The sequence below is a fragment of the Pristis pectinata genome, chromosome 27 (genome assembly GCF_009764475.1).
Source record: "Pristis pectinata isolate sPriPec2 chromosome 27, sPriPec2.1.pri, whole genome shotgun sequence".
In the NCBI taxonomy this organism is placed as follows: Eukaryota; Metazoa; Chordata; class Chondrichthyes; order Rhinopristiformes; family Pristidae; genus Pristis; species Pristis pectinata.
In genome coordinates this window covers 12,681,846-12,703,109 of record NC_067431.1, presented here as the reverse complement: position 1 = coordinate 12,703,109, position 21,264 = coordinate 12,681,846, and the positions used below count along the sequence as shown (strand labels likewise).

Genomic DNA, 21,264 nt, shown 5'->3' with positions numbered 1-21,264 from the left:
TTAACTTTGCATCTCTGACAGTTATCATGCTCCTTCAAGCATTATTGCAGCCTGGTTATTATTTGATGATCAATGACAACCTAACGGATAGAATGTTATGAGGAATTCTGAACAACTTTAAGTTGGAGACCCTTTGGCCAGAAGATTGTAGAATCTTGGAAAATTTATGGGAGGAGGCCATTCAGCCCATTGTTCCTGTGTTTGTAGAGAACAAGCTCTCCAGTCTAACCTTACCATCGAGCACCTGACCTCTTCAAGTACACACCCTTGTACAGTTTAATTGGGACGAGGTTTTCTGGCCCTACCATTCATTCAGGAAATGGGTTCCAGGACCCCAACACCCTCTGGGTTTAAAAAAAATCCTCATCTCTCTAGTGGCTGACAGAGTGATGCAGCAGGAAGTGTTGCTGCCTCACAGTGCAAGTGACCTTTGTTCAGTTCTGACCTCTGGTACTGTCCGTGTGGAGTTTGCACGTTCTCTCTGGGGTCTCTGATTTCCTGTCAAAGACATGCTGGTTGGTAGGTTAAATAGCTGCTGTAAATTATCTCTAGTGTAGCTGGGTGGCAGGAGAGTTAGGGTGGATTTCATGGCATGTGAAAGATAATTGGTAACTGGGAAATAAGTGGATGGATGGGATTCCTCTGAAGTCCAGCATGGCTTCCTCCTTCGTTATAAGAGGATATAATCCTGCTAGCAAATGCTTGCTAGTTTTTGACTCCTCAGCCAAGGAAGACAGATTTTTCCCATTTTCTTTATTTACGCCCCTCATAATTTTAGACCTCGATTAACTCTCCTCAGCCTCCACAGTTCTACAGAAAACAACTGCAGCTTATCTAATCTTTCCACATGGCTAGTTTTCGAGTCTTGCAATTACTTTGTAAATTCCTCATACATCCTCTCCAGCAGAATCAGATCTTTCCTGTAGTGTGGCGAGCAGAACTGTATGCAGTTGAGTTCACTGTGCCAGTTTTCTCAGGGACCCAGGCACCAATTTGCATCCAGTTTCAATCATGATTTTTCAATGTCTAGTTTGTTCTACGTGTATGTTGCTGAATAGGCTGAGTAGATAGATATCAGTCCCCATGCTGATTTGATACCAGCCCTGATGAATTAAGCTGTGATGATCCAGCTAATGCCCTGTGTTAATCACACACAGTAAAAGTCTGTTGTCTAGCAGCAAGGTTCACCCTTCCCCCACCACCTTCACTAGTTTCTCAAAGATGAGAGATTGTTGGTGAGAGGCCAGCTTGTGAGAAGTACAATTAAAGCTGCACAGTGGTACAGTTAGTAGAGCCACTGTCTCACAGTGCCGGAGGCACAGGTTCAATCCTGACCTCGGATGCTGTCTGTGTGGCATTTCCACCTTCTCCTCGTAATCTCATGGGTTTCCTCTGGGTGCTCCGTTTTCCTCCCGAATCCCAAAGATGTGCTGATTGGTAGGGTAATTGGCTGCTGTAAATTGCCTCTAGTGGTAGATTCTGGGGAGAGAATGTAAAGATTGGGGGCTGATGAAAGAGAGTGAGGGATATGTGTGCAATTGTCCCAGATGTCTGACCTGAGCAGCAACACTTGCAGAGACAAAAGTTCCATAAGGAGGTGTTCACAGAGATCAACCACTTGCTGAAGACAGCCACAGAACCAACCCTGGAGCCCACTGCCTGTGGCTGTTAAGATATTCATTTTTTTGCCTCCCCTTCCTTCTTGGTAGGAGCAGCAGTAGTGCAATGTTTGCAATGCACCACTGCATATGGGAGATGACAAAGCATTTTATTCAAGGAGAAGAGACTTCAGCTCCTCCCATAGCAAAGAACAGGCAGCAAAAACATGGGTTCCATGAATATATTGGGTTTCCCACAGAGGGGAGAGATGACCAATTACCTCCCTGTCATATTAACCCAGAAAAGCATTGGATATCACTTCCTTTATGTCCAAATTGTGTGTGACCGTATGCAGAAAATATTCATGAACAACACAAAATACCCATAGAGCTCATAGAATTTGTTTATATTGTGATAGTTGTTACCCCACTAGACCTACAGACTCCTGCCAGGGTTCCTAGAATAAACAGAGTGCACTTACTTTGGAGTGATGCTGGCAGAAGACACAACAACCTTTGGAAAGCTCAAAGGACATTTTTGATGCTTGGATCACACCTTGGAGCAGGTTCCTTGTTTTGCCGTGGCTTGATGCATCTTACAGAATAACTGTGCCATTGCAGCATGCACAGAGAGGGGCTTTTAACATTATCTCTTCCCTAGCTCCTACTCCTCTGCTGATTCCTCCTCCTCTCCCTTATTCTCCTTCTCAGCTGTGTATCTGCTGATGTATCTCTTGCCTGCAGGTACACAGCAGAGGAGGAGAATAAGGGAGAGGAGGAGGAATCAACAGAGGAGTAGGAGCCAGGAAAGAGATAATGTTCAAAACTCCTTGCTGTACATGCTGCAATGGCACAGTTATTTTCTGATGGCCTATAAGTTGTATCAACCCCGTTCAGGTAATGAGGGAGACAACAGCTACACGCAGAAAAATTTGGAAACATTCAGTCCCAGGCTGATTAGTTGCAAGTAAACTTTGTACCAAACAAGTGCCCAACAATGCCTGATTTCAACAAGAGGGCTTTGCATTCAATGACTCTACTATCACCAAATTCTCCACCACCTGCATCTTTCTGGTTGTCATTCATCAGAACCTTACCCAAACCAGACACACAACTGCCGTGGGCAGGAGAAAAAGTTGAAAGTTTGGCATTATGCGGCAAGCAACTCAACTTCCGACTTCACATTATCGGCAGAGTACAGCAGGAATGTGATGGAGTACTTGCCTCGAAGAATATCTCTCCAGCAACACTTAAGAAGCTAAATGTCACCAAGGACAAAGCAGTGCACTTGACTGGCATGCAGCCATTAATAAGCTGCAGTGTGTACCAACTATAAAAGGCACAGCAGCAATCAGCAGATGTTTCTTTAGCAGTACCAGCAAGGCCACATCCTCTACCAATTACATGGACAGGGGCAGCAGGCCCAAGGCTACACCATCACCTGCAAATTCACCTTCAAGCCATATATCAGTTGGCTTGGAAATATATCTGTTCTGTGGATCAGAATCTGCAACTTGCTACTTAACTCTGCGGTGGGAGAACCATTAGCAGAAGCTCTGCAGCTAGTCAAGAAGGGAGCACTTCATGCCCTTCTTAAAGGCAAGTAGGGATGATCAGTACACGTCAGCAAAGCCCACATCCCGTTAGTGAATAAAAACAAGAAATAAGCATTCCTCATTCCTCCACAGTTTCCATGCTGTTGATTGTCTCAACATCTCCTTCACAGCAATTCACAAATCCAAGGCTCAATTCAACTGTTATTTTGAACCACATTTATACATCCAGTCAAGATTAAAACCATGCAGCCATCAAAGTGACTGTCTCTGCCCATCTTACTGTTACTATGAGTGCTCCTCTAATAGATACAGCCAGGTTGGAGTTTGTTCCATTCCAATCAGGAGGGCCAAAAATTTCTCTGAATGAGTCCTTTGAGCAACTCTTGGGTTCAGATGGCTTTGGACTGCATCGTCCCAATGTAGGCAGCAACAGTCTGGGGTGGTTGGCTGACTGTCCACACCAAGGGCTCTGACTGAGGCTTTGGTGAATGTTATCACCCTGAAGTATCACTGAACTACGGCCACTCTCCCAGGATGACACCTCGGCACCCTTGTTAACCTGTTGCATGATGCATTGGTCGAGTTTACAAACTTTTTTCAGGATTTCAGTATCTGGAACCACGAGGGCAGCAGTCTAGGCTTCTATGCCAGAAGCTGGAACCTCGACTGCAGCGACAGGTTGGATGGTTTCTGTCTGTGCAGCACTGGAAGCCATGCTAATTGATGGGGAGATCTGCCAGGGCTGAACTGAAGCTGGCTGCCAGTGTCACGGTGAAGGAAACCGTCTCCAGGCTCTGCAATAAACCATGTGCAAGGTCAGGTCTGGACTCCCTGTACTCCTTGACACTTCCCACAACCTCCCAGGCTCTCTCTCTCTCTCTAGCATGCCCCACTGAAGTCATCATCTGATTCCTCTGCAACAGAAACATGTGACTCGCTCTCTGATAATCCATGCTATCATTACCCTTCTGTGTCATGTTCCCAATGACTCGTCCTGTTCAAGTTCTGCTTCTAAAGTATCCTCTAAGTATGCAGCGTGCCTGCATCTGAGCTGAAGGCTGTGAGCATCTGATCATAAATTAGCAAATTGGTTTATTATTGTCACATGTACTGAGGTACAGTGAAAAATTTGCCTTGCATACCATTCATACAGGATGGTATATACAGGACAGTGCTGCAAACATGCGATGGGGTGTCATCCTTCTTTCCTGTCTTAGTGCTCAGGGTCAAGCCAGGTGGGATTCTTGGCTCTCTGAAAGTTCAAAGACACAAGGAGAGGGCCATAAGGTGGGGAGGGGACAAAGTGAGGTGCATCGTTACAGTATTGGCTCAGATTGCGGGATGATGTGGGACATGAGAAGGTGAATTAGATGTGGTCATTCAGCCAGCTGAAAGGAATACCACAGACCACCTCGTGAGGAGGAAGTCCAAGAGACAATGAGTAAGAAACTGGAAGGTGCTGGGAAATATGCAGTTGAAGTGTAATAACATTAGCCTGTGAAACCCAGTGTGGGATGTATATTGAATTTACACTTGTACTTATGATTATAGCATCCGAGCAGCCCAACTGGATGAACACATATTCAGCGTGTGTCCTTTTGTGAGAGGCTGGCGCCAGCTGAAAGTAACTTCAATACTTTCTGTGCCTCTGCTGGCCATGGACTCTGCAGGGACCACCCATTAGTTGCTAGTATCCCCTCCTCCAGGCTGCCGATTCAATGGATTTGCTCGCTTGTCTACTGGCCTGTTGGTGTTGGGACAGTTTGTGTCCCACCTTCTTTTGCAAGAGAAGGGGAAGTCTATTGGTTAGTGTCCCGCAATTGGCCTGAGTGATGTGTCTATTGTGGCTGAACAGCTGTGTGGAAATATGGATCTGAAGCTTGGAATATTGTTACGTGTATGAGGGTATTGTGGGGCACATGAATGTTAGGCAGGGTACAATTGTGTCAAGGTGTTGTTAGCTGAGAGGTGGAAGTGTATTGCATGGAGCAGCTTGCCGTTACTGTTAGAAGAGATTCACTAGGATGTTGCCTGGAATGGAGAGCTTTAGTCACAAGGAGACACTGGAATGTAGGAAGCTCAGGGGTGACCTTATAGAAGTCTATAAGATTATGAGGGGGATAATTACGATTGACAGAGTCTTTTTCCTCGGGAGAGGGAGTCTAAAACTAGAGGGCATAGGTTTAAGATGAGAAGAGAGAAATTTAAAGATCCAAAGGGCAAGTTTTTCACACAGAGGGTGGTGATTATATGGAATGAGCTGCCAGAGGAAGTGGTAAAGGAATAGACAATTACAACATTTAAAAGGTATTTGGACAGGTACTTGGATAGAAAGGAGTAGGGAGACACTGGCCTAATATGGGCAAATGGGATTGGCATAGTTAGGCATCACAGTTGGCAAGGACAAGTTGAGCCAAAGGGCCTGTTTCTGTGATGTACAACTCTATGACCCAATGGCTTTATCCTGAATAGCTGGTCTGGATAAAGATCTCAAAGTAGAAAATCACCCAAGTAATCACACACAAATTCTTGCAGAAGAAAGCACACAGCAAATGTCACCAACAGAAAGTAAGATGAAGCAGAATCATATTGTTTTAGTGTTGTTAATTGAGGAAGGAATGTTGGTCACTTCTTATGTTCTTGTGAATGATCACAGTGACTCCTTGGTTTTGTTTTTTTTGTCACTTGTACCGAGGTACAGTGAAAGACTTGTCTTACATACTGTTCGTACAGATCAATTCATTACACAGTGTATTGAGGTAGTACAGGGCAAAACAATAACAGAATGCACAGATACAGCGGAAAGTGCAGTGCAGGTAGATAATAAGGTGCAAGGTCATAATAAGGTAGATTATGAGATCAAGAGTCCATCTTATCGTATAAGGGAATCATTCAATTGTCTTATAACAGCGAGATAGAAGCTGTCCTTGAGCCTGGTGGTATGTGCCCTCAGGCTCCTGTATCTTCTGTCTGATGGGGGAGGGGAGAAGAGAGAATGTCTGGGTGGGTGAGAAAGAAATTTCCAATTACATAAAGAATGCCTATAAATCAGCATGGATCAGAACCTATTGAGCACCAAACGCAGACTTGGATCAGGACCTTTGCAACAATACCTCAGAAATTGCATAGAGGGAAAAAGTAGCTTAACATCTGTGGAAGAGTATTAATTTACCAGTAATGGAACCTCTCATAATTGTTAAAGAAACCATACAATTGGTGGATTATTGCAATGTTTGTTGTGAGTGCTGAAGGAATGTGTAGGTGTCCATGTTGTTAGGTGTCATATATGAATGTTTGTGGGTGGGTGAGTGAGTGAGTGTCTGCGTATGTGCTGAAATATATGTGATTTTACATTGCCAAAGCAGTCCCAATCATCACTAAACTTACATTCCACCTATAGTGAGGAAAATCAGGTGGTGTGATCCTGATGGATCCATGTGAAAGAATGTCTCGCCTCTGTGGGTTCCATAAAATTGCAGTGCACTAGCATACAACAGGTTTATGATACAGTCACTTAAGAGATTAAAGAGGACTTGATCTTTCCATAGAAAATGCTGAGGTATAAAAATCAGGGGAATAACATAAAGGAATAAAAATATTAAATATTGAAAATAAATCAAAAGTGCATTCATATAAAAAAATCAATATTCTTACAATATTTTTTTCAGATTTCCATATGAATTTAGACAAAGAAAATGCAACACTGTGAATTTCTCTTCAATAAAAGAAAACCATTGATCTGCTGAATAGGGAAAATGTTGCTGTTGTAATTCTCTTATGCAAGAGGAAAACAGAGAGGATATTAAAACACAATGCAGTGCTTGCTTTGTGCAGCAATATCTACCTAGTGTATGCTCAGCAGTTGGAGGGATCTCAAAGGGTTGCTGATTCTGTCACCCAAATTGTTCACTTCATTTTGATGCCGGCTTCTTCATTGGAGAAGTCAGTCTTTGGGTCATTTAGTGTTCTGATAAAACAGAGATGTCAGATGTCTGTTCAACAGTTAGACTGAGAATAATTGCTTACACTGAATGCCCAGACAGCTAGTCCAATCACAAAAGTATCCAAATAGGGCCTTTGGTCCATCTCCTCTATCCGTATTGATTAAACAGTCATGTCAAATTTGAAGGGAAATGTTTTGATAGTTTGTGAAATCCTTGTAGAAGAGGCATAGGATTAATCTTCCAGGTGCATTTTTATTGTTATTCAATTGATGATTGAAATGTTTTCTTTTCCCTTTCCTTCAGATGCGCACTACAAGGAAAGTCTCGGTCTGGCCCGTTGCCTTTGTGGGTGGACTCCGATATGAATCTCCGAAAGTAAATGCAGCAGGAAAGGTTTACGGATGGAAAACAGTGTTCGATCCGCACAGGCCGTTTGCCATAGATATGGCAGGGTTTGCAATAAATCTCCGATTAATTCTCCAGAGACCTCAAGCTTACTTTAAGCTGCGTGGAGTCAAGGGAGGTTATCAAGAAAGTAGCCTCCTTCGAGAGTTGGTGACACTCAATGACCTGGAACCTAAAGCAGCCAATTGCACTAAGGTAGTTCTTCTTGTATAAGTCCCAAACTTGATAACAAAAGGAGCACTATGTAATGCACCTTTCATATCCATTACTATATGGCCAAATGGTTTCTTCTTGAGTTGTTTTGTAGACAAACACAGCTGTCAATTTATAGCAAATCCTGCAGATAAAAATGTAATGAATGACTAGTTAAATTTGAATCTTGAGGTGTTGGCACAGAGATAGACCTTGGTCACATCACTGGGAGAATTTTTCTGTGTTTCTCAGTTAGTGTCATGGGATTTTAATGCCCACTATAGAGAATATACTAAACTTCAATTTAATATTTGATCTAATATTTGATCAAGAGGAATATAGAGAAGAATTTCCACTTTGGCCACAGTCACCAACCCAGATAAAAGATGCACCAATATTGTGGTAGTTTTAAGAAGTGTTTTTATTTTGCCCCCCCAAGTTTCCAGTCAGATTCATTCACTTATCACTAAATCTGTCACGAACTATCAGAAGTTAGAGCATTTTAGATCAGAGGTTTTTTTTCTTTTAGCTTTTGCTTTGCAATATTTCACAACATTGAAAAGTGGCAACCATGCATTTGGCTTAAAAGTACATTTCGCATAAAATGTACATTTTTGGTTAGAATAGCTCATGCATTACCTGTGAGTAATTCAATCTGAATTGACTAAAATTAATTTTAAAAATTATACACAAAATAAAGCCAGATGGAATTTTCTAATTATTGATGAAGTCAATTTCCTAGTAAATTTAAACAAAGCTCCATTTAAAGGTGTTTAAATGTGTTCATTAATATACATGCAACGAAAATTAGGTTAAATTTTAGAGCCTCCACATGGACATGAAAGAAGCAGAATGAGGTAATGATGAATTTGATTAGAAAGAGTAACCGGAGCCAACTTCTGTTATGAAGTCTTTTAAACAAATGCTGAAGAATTGTAGAATCTCAACTTGCACTGAGCAGAATTGAAATTCCAAATCGTTTGCATTGTTTTGAGTGAAATTCTTAAGGATTATAAAGTCTAGATGAGCCCTTTAAATAATAGTGTAGCTTTCAGAATTGAGCAAGATCAGCCAAGGTTATAGACCAGAGTTCAATCCATGTTCTTATAAAGAACAATAGTGATAACAACCAACTGACATTTTCTCCTTCACACAGAAAGCACTACAGAATTCAGTGCAAGAAAATGTACTGTTAATGTGTGTAATGATGAGGGTATATTCTAATGATTGCTCTATAAGTTATCTAGTGTGTTATAATTGGATAGTGATTAGTGTACCTCTGGTACCTCATATCAATTTTAATTGTATTAAAATATTTCCCATGCGGTTGTATCTAATAAATCTTTCACACAAATTAGTTAATCTCATATAATACTACAAAGTCAATACATTCAAGTAATTTAAAGAATTTTTAATGACTTTGTTAATAAACTTTAACATACATGTGGCCTCTGAATACAGAAAAATGAATTTGCTATGTATAAAATGTACAAAAGAACCAGTTTCCATTTTCGAATCCTATTTTCTTCCTTTTCCCAAGTTATCTGCCAGATGGCCATATTCTGATTCATCCCCTTCGCAAGGCAAACATGCACAGGCCTTTGCTTCCAAATATTCACTATGTTTTGAGGTGGGGATCAGTCAAAAAGCTGTCTGTCATTTTTGTCACTATTTATCAACAGTTCCCTCACACATCCTCATGGAAAATGTTTCAACAGTAGATTTTGACGTTATTTAAGCGATTGCAGTAAATGAAGGAGGGGATCTTGAAATAACAGTTTCCGGTGCCAGAACCCCTTGAAGAAACTAAAATGATAATGTATTTTTTTATATGATGCAGAAATCCACAGCTTGAGAAGGGAGTGAGAATGTCGAAAGGGTTGCTGTCAATCGTTCTATAATTTGGCATGACAATCCCAAAGCACTTTGCAAGATGCAAGTTATGGAGCAAGAAGGAAAACGATAATTTTAAAAATACAATTGAAAAATTGACTTTTTTTCAGTAAAATCCTTACGTCAATTACCTATTGCTACATTGTTTTTCTAACCCAGAAGGGAATGAGTATTGGTAAACATTGCATGAGATTACCCTTCTCCATTTCATGGTATTTATTAAAAAAACTTTAATACTGCAAAGTAATTTCTGTCAAGACAAGCTTATTTATTTATAATTTGACTTTTTTGTTCTCCCTGCAATAATTTTCCTTTGTCTCCATCTCACTATGTCAGTCAAACCATTTTAATGGCTTAGTAACTTACTAAGGATACAATGGACCACACATTACTAAGTGTTATTTGGATTTATTTGTGTGCAGCCATAACATTTACAACAGGCTAATATTAAGACAGAACAGAGAGTCTATCTGTGAAAGGCAACTCCTGAGGTGCAAGGCAAAGAGAGGCATTTGTACTAATAGGATCCTACTACTGATAGAACATGGAACAGTACAGCACAGTACGGGCCCTTCAGCCCACGATGTTGTGTCCCATCTACTGTATATTAACCATACCCACATTCAATCTACCCTCCTCTCTACTTCACCTCCCATAACCCTCTATTTTTCTTTCATCCATGTGCCTATCTAATAGTCTCTTAAATGACCCTATCTTATCAGCCCTCACCACCCCTCCCAACCCCTAGGGAGTGCATTTCAGGCACCCACTACTCTCTGTGTAAAAAAACCTACCTCTGACATCTCCCCTGAACTTTCCTCCATGCACCTTAAACAGGTGACCTCTAGTATTGGCCATTGCTGCACTGGGGAAAAGATGCTGGCTGTCCACTCTGTCTATGCCTCTCAATCTTTTATACCTCCATCAAGTCACCTCTCATCTTCTCTCACTCCATAGAGAAAAGCCCTAACTCGCTCAACCTCTCCTCATAAGACATGCTCTCCAATCCAGGTAGCATCCTTGTAAACCTCTTCTGCCTTCTCTCCAAAGCTTCCACATCTCTCCTATAATAATAGCAACCAGAACTGAACACAATATTCCAAGTCTGGTCTAACCAGAGTCTTATGGAGCTACAACATTACTTCTCAACTCTTGAACTCAATCACCCAGCTAAAGGAGGCCAGCACACCATATGCCTTCTTAACCACCCTATCAACTTGTACAGCAATTTTGAAGGATCTATGTACTTAGACTCCAACATCTCTCTGTTCCTCCACACTGTTAAGAATCCTGCCATTAACTATATACTCTGCCTTCAAGTTCACTCTTCCAAAGTGTATCACTTCACATTTCTCTGGATTGAACTTCATCTGCCATGTCTCCGCCCAGCTCTGTCTAAATCCCATTGCAACCTACGACAACCTGCTGTACTATCTACTACACCACCAACCTTTGTGTCATCTGCAAACTTACCAACCTACCCTTCCACTTCTTCATCCAAGTCATTAAAAAAAAATCACAAAGAGCAGGGGTCCCAGAACAGACCCCTGCAGACCACTACTAGTCACTGACCTCCAGGTTGAATACTTCCCTTCTTCAACCACCCTTTGCCTTCTGTGGGCATGCCAATTTTGAATCCACACAGCCAATTTTCCATGGATCCCACACCTTATGACTTTCTGGATGAACCTACCAAGGGGAACCTTGTCAAATGCATATATACCACATCCACCACACTATCTTCATCAATTTGTCTTGTCACTTCTTCCTCAAAAAAACTCCATTAGGCTCGTGAGGCATGACTTGCCCTTCACAAAGCCATGTTGACTATCCCTGATAAGACTATGCATCTCCAAATGCTAATAAATCCTGTCCCCTAAGAATCCTCTCCAATAGTTTGCCCACCACTGACGTAAGACTCACTCGTCTATAATTCCCAGGATTATCCCTTTTACATTTCTTGAACAATGGAATGACATTTGCCATTATACAATCCTCTGGTACCACTCCTGTGGCCGGGGAAGACTCAAAGATCATCGTTAATGCTCCAGCAATCTCTTTCCTTGCTTCCCATAGTAACCTGAGGTATATCCTATCTGACCCCAGGGACTTATCTCTCCTAATGCTTTTTAGTAGCTCCAACACTGCCTCTTACTTAACCTCGACATGTCCGAACACATTTGTCTGTTCTACACTAACCTCACATTCGTCTAAGTCCCTCTCCCTAGTGACCACTGAAGCAAAGTATTCATTCAGGACCTCCCCTACCTCCTTTGCCTCCAGACACACTTTCCCCCCCTTATCCCTGAGTGGTCCTACCCTCACCCTAGTCATCCTCTTTTTCCTCATATATGTTTAGAACATCTTTGGGTTTTCCTTACCCCTACTTGCAAAGGCCTTTTCATGTCCCCTTCTAGCTTCCCTAAGTCCCTTCTTAAGCTACCTTATAACTCACAAGAGCCCTATCTGATTTTTGCTTCCTAAGCCTTAAATATGCTTCCTTCTTCCTCTTGACTAAACCTTCCACCTCTCTTGTTAACCATGGTTCCATCACCCTGCCATCCTTTCCTTGTCTCAGTGGGACAAACCTACCTAGAACCTCATGTAAGTGGTCCATAAACAACCTCCATATTTCTGCAGTGCATTTACCAGAAAACATCTGTTCCCAAGTTCCTGGCTAATACCATCATAATTTGCCCTCCCCCAGTTAAATACTTTCCCATAATGCCTGCTCCTATCCTTGTTCATGGCCATGCTAAAGGTCAGGGAGTTGTGCTCACTATCCACAAAATGTTTGCCCACCGAGAGGTCTGCCACCTGACCAGGTTCATTGCCTAGTACCAGATCCAGCATAGCCTCTCCTCTAGTCAGCCTGTCTACATACTGTGTCAGGAATCCTTCCTGTACACACCTAAAAAATCCTGCCCCATCTAAACCTTTTGCACTAAGGTGATGCCAATCAATATGAGGGAAGTTGAAGTCACCGATGACAACAACCCTGTTATTTTTGCACCTTTCCAAAATCTGCCTACTTAGCTTCTCCTCAGTGTCCCGGTAGCTATTTGGGGGCCTATAGAATACTCCCAATAGAGTGATTGCTTCCTTCCTGTTTCTGACTTCCACCACATTGACTCAATAGATGATCCCTCTATAATGTCCTCCCTTCCTACAGCTTGATACTATCCCTGATGAGCAATGCCATCCCTCCACACCACCTCCCCACCCCCCCCACCACCCCACACACACACACACACACACACACCTTCTACCACCCTTCCTATCCCTTCTGAAATATCTAAACCCTGGAACCTCGAGCAGCCACTTGCAACAGCCAAGTCTCTGTTATGGCCACAACAACGTAATTCCATGTACTGATGAGTGCTCTAAGTTCATCATCCCTATTCTTAATACTACTTGCATTAAAGCAAACACATTTTAACCCACCTAACTGACTGCATTTACGCCCCATCCCCTGCCTGTCCTTCCTCACATTCTCTGTACACATTGCATCTACTTCTGCACCAACTGATCCATCACCTAATCTAACACTCTGGTTCCCGTCCTCACACCAATCTAGCTTAAACCCACACAACCAGCTCCAGCAAACCTGCCCACAAGTGCATTGGTCCCTATCAAGTCAGGTGGAACCCGTCCCTTTTGTACAGGTCATACCTACCCCAGAAGAGATCCCAATGATCCACAAATCTGAACTCCTGCCACCTGCACCAAGTCTTCAGACACTCATTACTCTGCAGTATCTTCCTATTCTGTCCCTCCTTGGCACACGGCACAGGCAGCAATCCAGAGATTACTACCCTTGAAGTCCTGCTTTTTAGCTTCCATCCTAACTCTCAATACTCACTCTTCAGGACCTCATCCTTCACCTTACCTATGTCATTGGTGCCAATGTGCACCATGACTTCTGGCTGCTCCCCCTCCCCCTTAAGAATACTGTGCACTTGATCTGAGACGTCCCTAATCCTGGCACCTGAGAGGCAACATACCATCCAGGAGTCTCGTTCTTGTCCACAGAATCTCCTGTCTGTTCCCCTAACCAACGAATCCCCTATCACTATTGCACTCCTCTTCCAACCCCCCCACTTCCTTTCTGAGCCACACAGCCAGACTCCATTGCAGAAACCTGGCTGCTGTGGCTCTCCACCAGTGATTCATCCCCCCCCCCCAACAGCATCCAAAATGATATATTTGTCGCTGTGGTGAGTAATACGAGTACAGGAGCAGGAAATCTCGTTGCCATGGTAAGTACCGTGAGAACTAGAGCAAGAATAAGAGCGAGAATGAGAGTGGGAAGCAGTTTAAAAAGGAAGGCCCATTGTTGTTCTTGTTGCTGTGGTGAGTTGATGGGCCTGTTGATTAGCTAATTGGATATCAGGCAGCAGATGCCACTAAAAAGAAGTTAAGGTCAAACAGAGCGACCATTTTGGAGTGGCCGTTGTGTGAGTGACAGTGCTAGAGTGGGGAGCTGAGGCTTTGGTGTAAAGAGGCAGAGAAGGTGAATGGAGGCTTCAGGTAGGTTCTCCTTCTTTCTTTGTTTTTTTTTGTTATTTTCTTTGTATAGAGAAGTGGGAATGGCAGTCAAGGCAGAAGTCTGCTCCTCATGTGGGATGTGGGAAGTCAGAGAGACCTCCAGTGTCCCTAAGGACTACATCTGCAGGAAGTCCATCCAGCTGCAGCTCCTTACAGACTGTGTTAGGGAGCTGGAGCTGGATGAACTCCAGATCATTCCGGAAGCTGAGGAGATGACAGATAGGAGTTACCAGGAGGCAGTTACATCTCGGGTTCGGAATGTAGGTAGTTGGGTGACCATTAGGGGAGGGAAAAGGAATAGGCAGTCAGTACAGTATACCCTGATGACCATTTCCCTTAAGACAGAGAAGACCTTGAAGACAGGAGAGATTCCATGAACAAACTTTCTTTCATCCTGTCTCAATTCAATGGGCAATGTTTCAGAGCCTATGTTTCTCAGTATGAAATAAACTGAAGAGAAGGATTAAAAAATATTGTCCAGAGTGGGTGCAAGAAGAATATTTATGGGCAGTATATTGGCACTGAGATGCATGTCAATGAAAACTGCTACCTTAAAAACAAAAGAGGCTAAATCATTCTGTCACTTATGCCAGCATACTTGGACTGTGCATGAACAATACAGGGAAGACTGCCTCTGCAGTGCCAGCCAGATATGGCACAGAATCAGAGTCACCATCTAATGGGCAATTCTGACGTGGAAATTAGGAGGAAATGTTAAGTTTATTTACTTGTCCAATTGACAACTCTCCATTTTTTTTTAGTGTTTTAATATCTTTTTGAAAAATGGTTGATAATTTTTAGATTATTTATAGCAGTTTTAATTGTTTTCTCAATATTCTCAGAATATCGGAGATATTTAAGTCCTATTAACAATGTTTGCTAAGCTTTGACGGGAGGTGAGTGCCTCTAGGTTGGCCACCAGTCGAAAGTTGTCAGAACAGTTGAGGACGTGGCCTTACCAGTGCAGTGGCTGGGGAGTTGTCTTTGCTAAGAGTTTGCTATACCTTACTGTCAGACTCCTGGGGTAAAGGGTCAGCTCGCTCAGTTATCCAGTCCAATTACAGCTCCTCCTACCCCGTCTCTTGCAAGGATGCTATCCCTTTTTCTCAATTTCTCCGCCTCTGCTCCCATGATGAGGCTTTCCACTCCAGAACATCCAAGATATCCAACTTCTTTACTAACCATGGCTTCCCCCCCTACTGTGGTCGAGAGAGCTCGCACCCACATCGCTGCTATTTCCCACACCTCTGTTCTCACCCCCACCCCTCCCAGACCCAACAGGGATAGGGTTAGCCTTGTCCTCACATTTCATCTCACCGGCCTACATATCCAACACATTATTCTCCGCCACTTCTGCCATCTCTAACGGGACCCCACCACCAAGCATATCTTCCCCTCCAACCCTTTCTGCCTTTTGCAGGGGCCGCACTCTCCGCGACTCCCTCGTTCACTCCTCCCTCCCCCCACCCATCCCACTCCCATGCCAAGGACTTTCCATGGCCCTCACCATAGGTGCAACACCTGCCCCTACACCACCTCCATCCAGGGACCCAAACAGTCCTTTCAGGTGAGACAGAGATTCACCTGCACTTCCCTTAATATCATCTACTGCATTCAGTGCTCCAAGTGTGGCCTCCTCTACATTGGTGAGACCAAACGCAGACTAGGTGACCATTTTGCTCTGTGCGTAACTGCAATTTGCATCTCCCTGTTGCCAGTCACTTCAACTCCCCCTCCCACACTATCACTGATATGTCAGTCCTCGGCCTCCTCCACTGCCTGGAGGATTCCAAGCGCAAACTGGAGGAACAGCACCTCATTTTCCACCTTGGAACCTTGCAGACTAACAGCATGAACATTGAATTCTCCCACTTTAAGTAATACCCACACCACCACCCACCCCCCCCCCCCCCCCCCACACCTTTCTTCCCTTTCCTAGCCTCTCTCTCTTTTTTCTATCCTCTTTTTCCTGCTTACCTTTGACCCATGCACTGGTGGATCTGCTCTCCCCTCCTCCCCCGCACCTTGCTATAACTATCTCTTACCTGCATCTACCTATCACCACCTTGTGCTCACCCCACCTCCCCTCTTTTGTCCACCTATCACTGCTCTGCTTTTACCTCCTATATATTGGGCTTCCCCTTTTCCTATCTTCAGTCCTGAAGAAGGGTTCTGACCCAAAATGTTGACCGCCTGCTTTTCTCCACAGATGCTGCCTGGCCTGCTGAGTTCCTCCAGCATCATAGTGTTTTTCATCTACATTCCAGCATCTGCAGTCCTTTATTTCTCTATCCAGTCTGAGTACTTGAGTATGTGGCAAAGGGTCGTGACCTGCCAGTCAAATGCAGCATAAGATGATACGACACTAATAACATTTGTGTGAAAATACAGCGTAACAATTAGATAAAGTGATTGACTTATACTATCTCAAAAACGGCCCTTTACATTTCAACAGAGAATACTTTAGAGATCAGAGTTTCAAAATATATTAGAGGGCAACTTCCATCAAAATAAAATTAATCTATGCCTTTAAATATTCAACATGATAGAACTTGTCCAAATTGCCAAGACCTGCAGTATCTGATTAAAAAGTTCCTTTATAAATATTTAAGCTATTCCTGCTCTTTAAAGTAGGAAGCAGCTGAGTCAAATCTCCACCTGTTTTGTATTAGCTGATCTTTGACAATTGGCTCCAGCAGATTAGATATTGGAAAGTTGGCTAGGATTTCTATTCCATATCATTGTACAATGGCACTTGATGGAGGTGCACATTTGGGAAGGTTTAAGTCTGGCAGTAATGTTTCCTGCAGGTCAAAGTCCACAAATAAAGAATGATGTTTTGCCATGAGTACCCTGCTCAGGGAGAACTCTATCTCCCTTCAGGAGAGGAGAGAAGAAAACTGATTAGGAGGGAGGGAGGGAGGGAGGGAGGGAGGGAGGGAGAGAGGGAGGGAGGGAGAGAGGGAGGGAGGGAGAGAGGGAGAGAGGGAGAGAGGGAGAGAGAGAGAAGAAAGAAAAATTATAGAGGGTACATGGATAGGAAAGATTTAGAGGGATATGGGCCAAATGATGGCAAATAGGACTAGCTTAGATAGGCATCTTGATCAACATGGATTAGATGGGCCAAAGGGCCTGTTTCCATGTTGCATTACTCTATGACACTATGACTAATAATAAAAGAAAAAAATTCAGGGTATCTCCCTGATGCTTATATTGGCATGTCCACCATTGGATGAACCTTCATTCTTGTATTTGGTCCCCAGTCAGAAAGCCTTCCATGGAGGGGATATTTTTTAACCTCTGCTCACCTCACAATTCACAATACATAATTAGAGCAGAGTCATTGAAAGGAGAAGAGACGCCACAAGAAAGAGACTATGGTGGCCTTGTATAAAGATGAACTGTGGAAAACAAGTTATTTATTTTAAAGATTTATGTAAAGCACTGTGCAGTAAAATTCAATTTCTGCAGTTCACATCTGCAATATAAATCTTAACAGAACACCACAATGATTCATGTTGCCAATTTAAAGCATTAAGTACACAACATAACTCACAGCAACATGGCCTCAGTACAATCCACCATCTCTTCTCTACATTAACTCACTTTTCACTAACGTTTCCCTCAAAGCTTGTGTGACTTTTCTGTGCATTGACCTTACATAAATCCTGCCCCACTCCCACCACCCATTCTCGACCTAGATGCTTAGGAGCTTTTTATTTGCCTCATTCCATAATTTTCCGAAGCGACAATGGACACGTTCTGGTACAACAAAATTATATGATAACAGCTTTAGATGAATACATTTCCATTTGTTTCAGATAGAACCACGGTGACACTAGTAGATTTTAAAATTAGCTTTTCTAGTGTGAGTATTCTTCCTGCAATATTAAGCCTCAAATTTTCCTCATCTTTTATGATGAGTCATATTTAAAATTTTTTAATATGAAGTTCAGTTTCATTTAAGAAAATCTGCAAACATTCACAGCTTGTGAGAGATAAATACTCAAAAATGTTTTGGAGAGGTTCTTTTCCTGTGACTGTTCTGATAGAAGGTTCCCACACTTGTGAAATTCTCTTCTCTTTCAACAACTGGCCTGTCATACATCTATAGCTTCTACTGTTTAAATTCATTTATTTCAACTTTGTTAACTTCCAATGGCTTTTGTCTTGTGGAATGAATCAGATGAACACAGGGCAAATCTATAACTTACTCCTTGGGGATAAGTAAGTGGAAGGCTGAAGCTTTTAAATTGAATATATGTATCTCAACTTGGTTTTGCATCTGTTAGATCTTATCTAGCCTCCAAGTCAAATCACACCCAACAATTTTTCAGGGATTAAAGCAAAAACATGCCTTTTCACTTTTTTATTCTCCCCACCCCTTTTAGTTCCAATACTTATAAAATATGTCTTTACCTCAGTGTTTTGTTTCATCCCATGCTCAAAAGGACAAAGATCCCAGCAAAATGGTTCCAAATCCTGACCGGATAATGAATGGTCAAATTCAAATCAAAAATGCATGGTAGTGGCTTTAATTAATTGAGTAGTTACAATTGATGAAACTAGCAATAGCATTCAGTAGTTGCTGATGTCTTGTGACACTCACTGGGGTCACTGAGTGCTTTAAGTGAAATGTTGAATGCTGGGTGTCTTTTTCAACGGTCACCTAGGGGCAGTAGTAAAGACTTGGGTGACAGGCAAGCCATTGGTGAGCAAACCATTAGAACTAGAATTTCCCCCATCCCCCTGCTCCACCACGCCATCTATAAAATAGTTCGTCCCACACTGATGATAGATAGTTAAGAATTTTTTGATCAATTTGACTTTTAACTGGTTCATGCCTTTGTGGGTCTCACTAAGTATGGAAGACTCCAAACAACCCCATGTAAACTGGTTGTAATCTTGAATGCAAGCAGCAGAGACAATGATTTTAACTAACCATGGCTGAATTAATTTAAATCAACTGCTTTGAAGCAAACTATCGTAGCCAAAGGATTTTAAAATGATCTGTTTTGTTCCCAGGGGCTTAGGTATGCAGGATTCTTTGTTGCTTTAAACCATGAATTGAGTTATTCCCTCGATGAATCACAAAACAATCCAAGATCAAAACAACTTATAATAACTCAAGAAACTTACTTGACAACTTGCCATGAATCTCTGCATGTGGCATTCTGTAACCAACTGTTTTAACATTTTTCTTGTCTTTGAATTTCTGGCCATCCAGGGCTACAGGGAAAGGAATTCCCTTTTTAAATTCTTCCATTTATGGCCCAGCCAAGTAGATAAACTATTAGCCTACCATTATTTGTATTAGTTCAGCAAGCAACTGTGCCAAATTATTAATCAATTAATTAATATAGAATGCTGGAAGCACTCAGTAGCTCACGCAACATCAGTGAGGAGTGAAGCAAGGTGGACATTTTGGGTCAAGGGTCCTTCAACCAAAATGGAGAAGACAAGCCTCTTGAAAGTTACAGAGAGGGAGTGGTACAGCAAACAGAGGGAAGGTATGTAATAGGGTGCAGACCAAAGTTATCAAGGTAACAATAACTTTTAAAATTTGGTAATTGGAACAAAATAGCACAGAAACAAATTGAAACAGAGGTCAGCCACATCTATACATAGAAGGGAATTACCTGAAATTGTAAAGTCACTGTTAAGTTCTGAGGGTTGTAGCTTTTTCAGTCTGCACTCTCTCACAGGCACACCCTCTATTCTCTATCTCCTGCTCTTTACAACTTTGAACATGCTCCTCACTTTTCCAGTTCTGATAAAGCATCTTGAATCAAAATCTCGACTCTGCTGCTCTCCCCACAGATGCTGCCTGACCTGCTAACAGCTTCTGGAATTCTGATTTTTGTTTCCGATTTCCAGTATCCATACTTTTTGCTACAAAATTCAAATATTTAAGTTCTGTAAGATCATCTCCCATCTTTAATAAATCACAGAGTTCCAGATTATTGAACAATTCTAATCCTAAAATGACATCACAGTGTCACTAACCAGAAAAGACAGATCTAATATAATTGGCAAAAATTTCACGAAACAGTTTGTGAAGAAAACGAAAAAATATTAGGAAACAGGTTCTTATGATCTGGATCATACTGCCTGAAATGACGACGGAAATGGCTTCAATCATGATTTTTTAAAAAGAGAATTGTACAAAAACAAGATTGTATATATGGACAAAGGAGGCGAACAGTTCAAACAATGAGTAAAGTAGGGAAGAATGGGCTGTACAATTCAAGTGTTATCTCATTCCATCTCATTTTCAATGGATCCCTGATGTTTAGAAACTCACAAAATGTATCATAAACAACTTAGTTAAGGTAATCTGCCCTCCCACCACATCTCATAGATTCTGCATGAGTTTCAATAAGAATGGAGATCAAATTATGCTTTTGAGATTGAATACTGTGTTATGATGGACGTTATTGGATTCTAAACTTTGCTTTTTCTTTTGTTACTAACAGATATTAGCATGGCATACACGGACTGAGAAACCCGTGCTGGTGAATGAAGGGAAAAAAGGTTTCACGGATCCAAATGTTGAAATATAAATGCACAGGTAATAAAGTTAGCACAATGTGTACATTCACATCTTTCTTTGTGGGGGATTCAGAATTGCCAGCATACTGGAGTGAAATACACAGTGTAATTGGAAGTCTAGAAGAGTAACAACTTTCATTTATATAGTGACCTAGGTATAGCTAACACATCCAAAGGCGCTAGTATTAGGGTAGATATCCAAAAGCTTGATCAGAGATGTTTTAAGGACTTAAAGGACAGAGAGTGAGAGAGTTAGAGAGAGAGAATATATATACATATAAAATGTTGCAGAATCAACATTGTTCCTATAATCTTGCTTAATACGTGAGATGGAGTTCTTTTTCCATTGACCACCATAGCAGTATCTTTGTAAGTGTACACCATTGGTGAGAATGTGGATCCAAGGCAGGTTTCCACTGGTTCTTTCCAGGGTCCACACTAATGAGCTACACTGGCAAATTACTCCTATGATAATGTGGCATTTGGGTCCTGAACTGGAGCTAATTTTCTCTTCCTATCGCATAGTTATTTCAATGTTGCTCTTTACAAACGTTTTGTGGGTAACAACATTTTCTT

General features: G+C 42.1%; 1 protein-coding gene across 10 annotated transcripts in view; it reads left to right on the top strand.

The window, feature by feature from the left end:
- Positions 1–21,264, top strand: part of LOC127583558 (galactosylgalactosylxylosylprotein 3-beta-glucuronosyltransferase 1) — a 174,720-nt gene that overhangs the window by 142,603 nt on the left and 10,853 nt on the right. For 9 of the 10 annotated variants that reach the window (XM_052039664.1, XM_052039669.1, XM_052039668.1 and 6 more), the window contains 2 exons: positions 7,402–7,698; positions 20,613–20,707. In XM_052039664.1, the coding sequence (XP_051895624.1) occupies positions 7,402–7,698; positions 20,613–20,699 (384 nt within the window). In that variant the 3' untranslated portion in view covers positions 20,700–20,707. Of the gene's footprint in view, positions 1–7,401; positions 7,699–9,535; positions 9,829–20,612; positions 20,708–21,264 lie in introns of those variants that run through there. The other variant, XM_052039672.1, reaches the window with a different exon arrangement.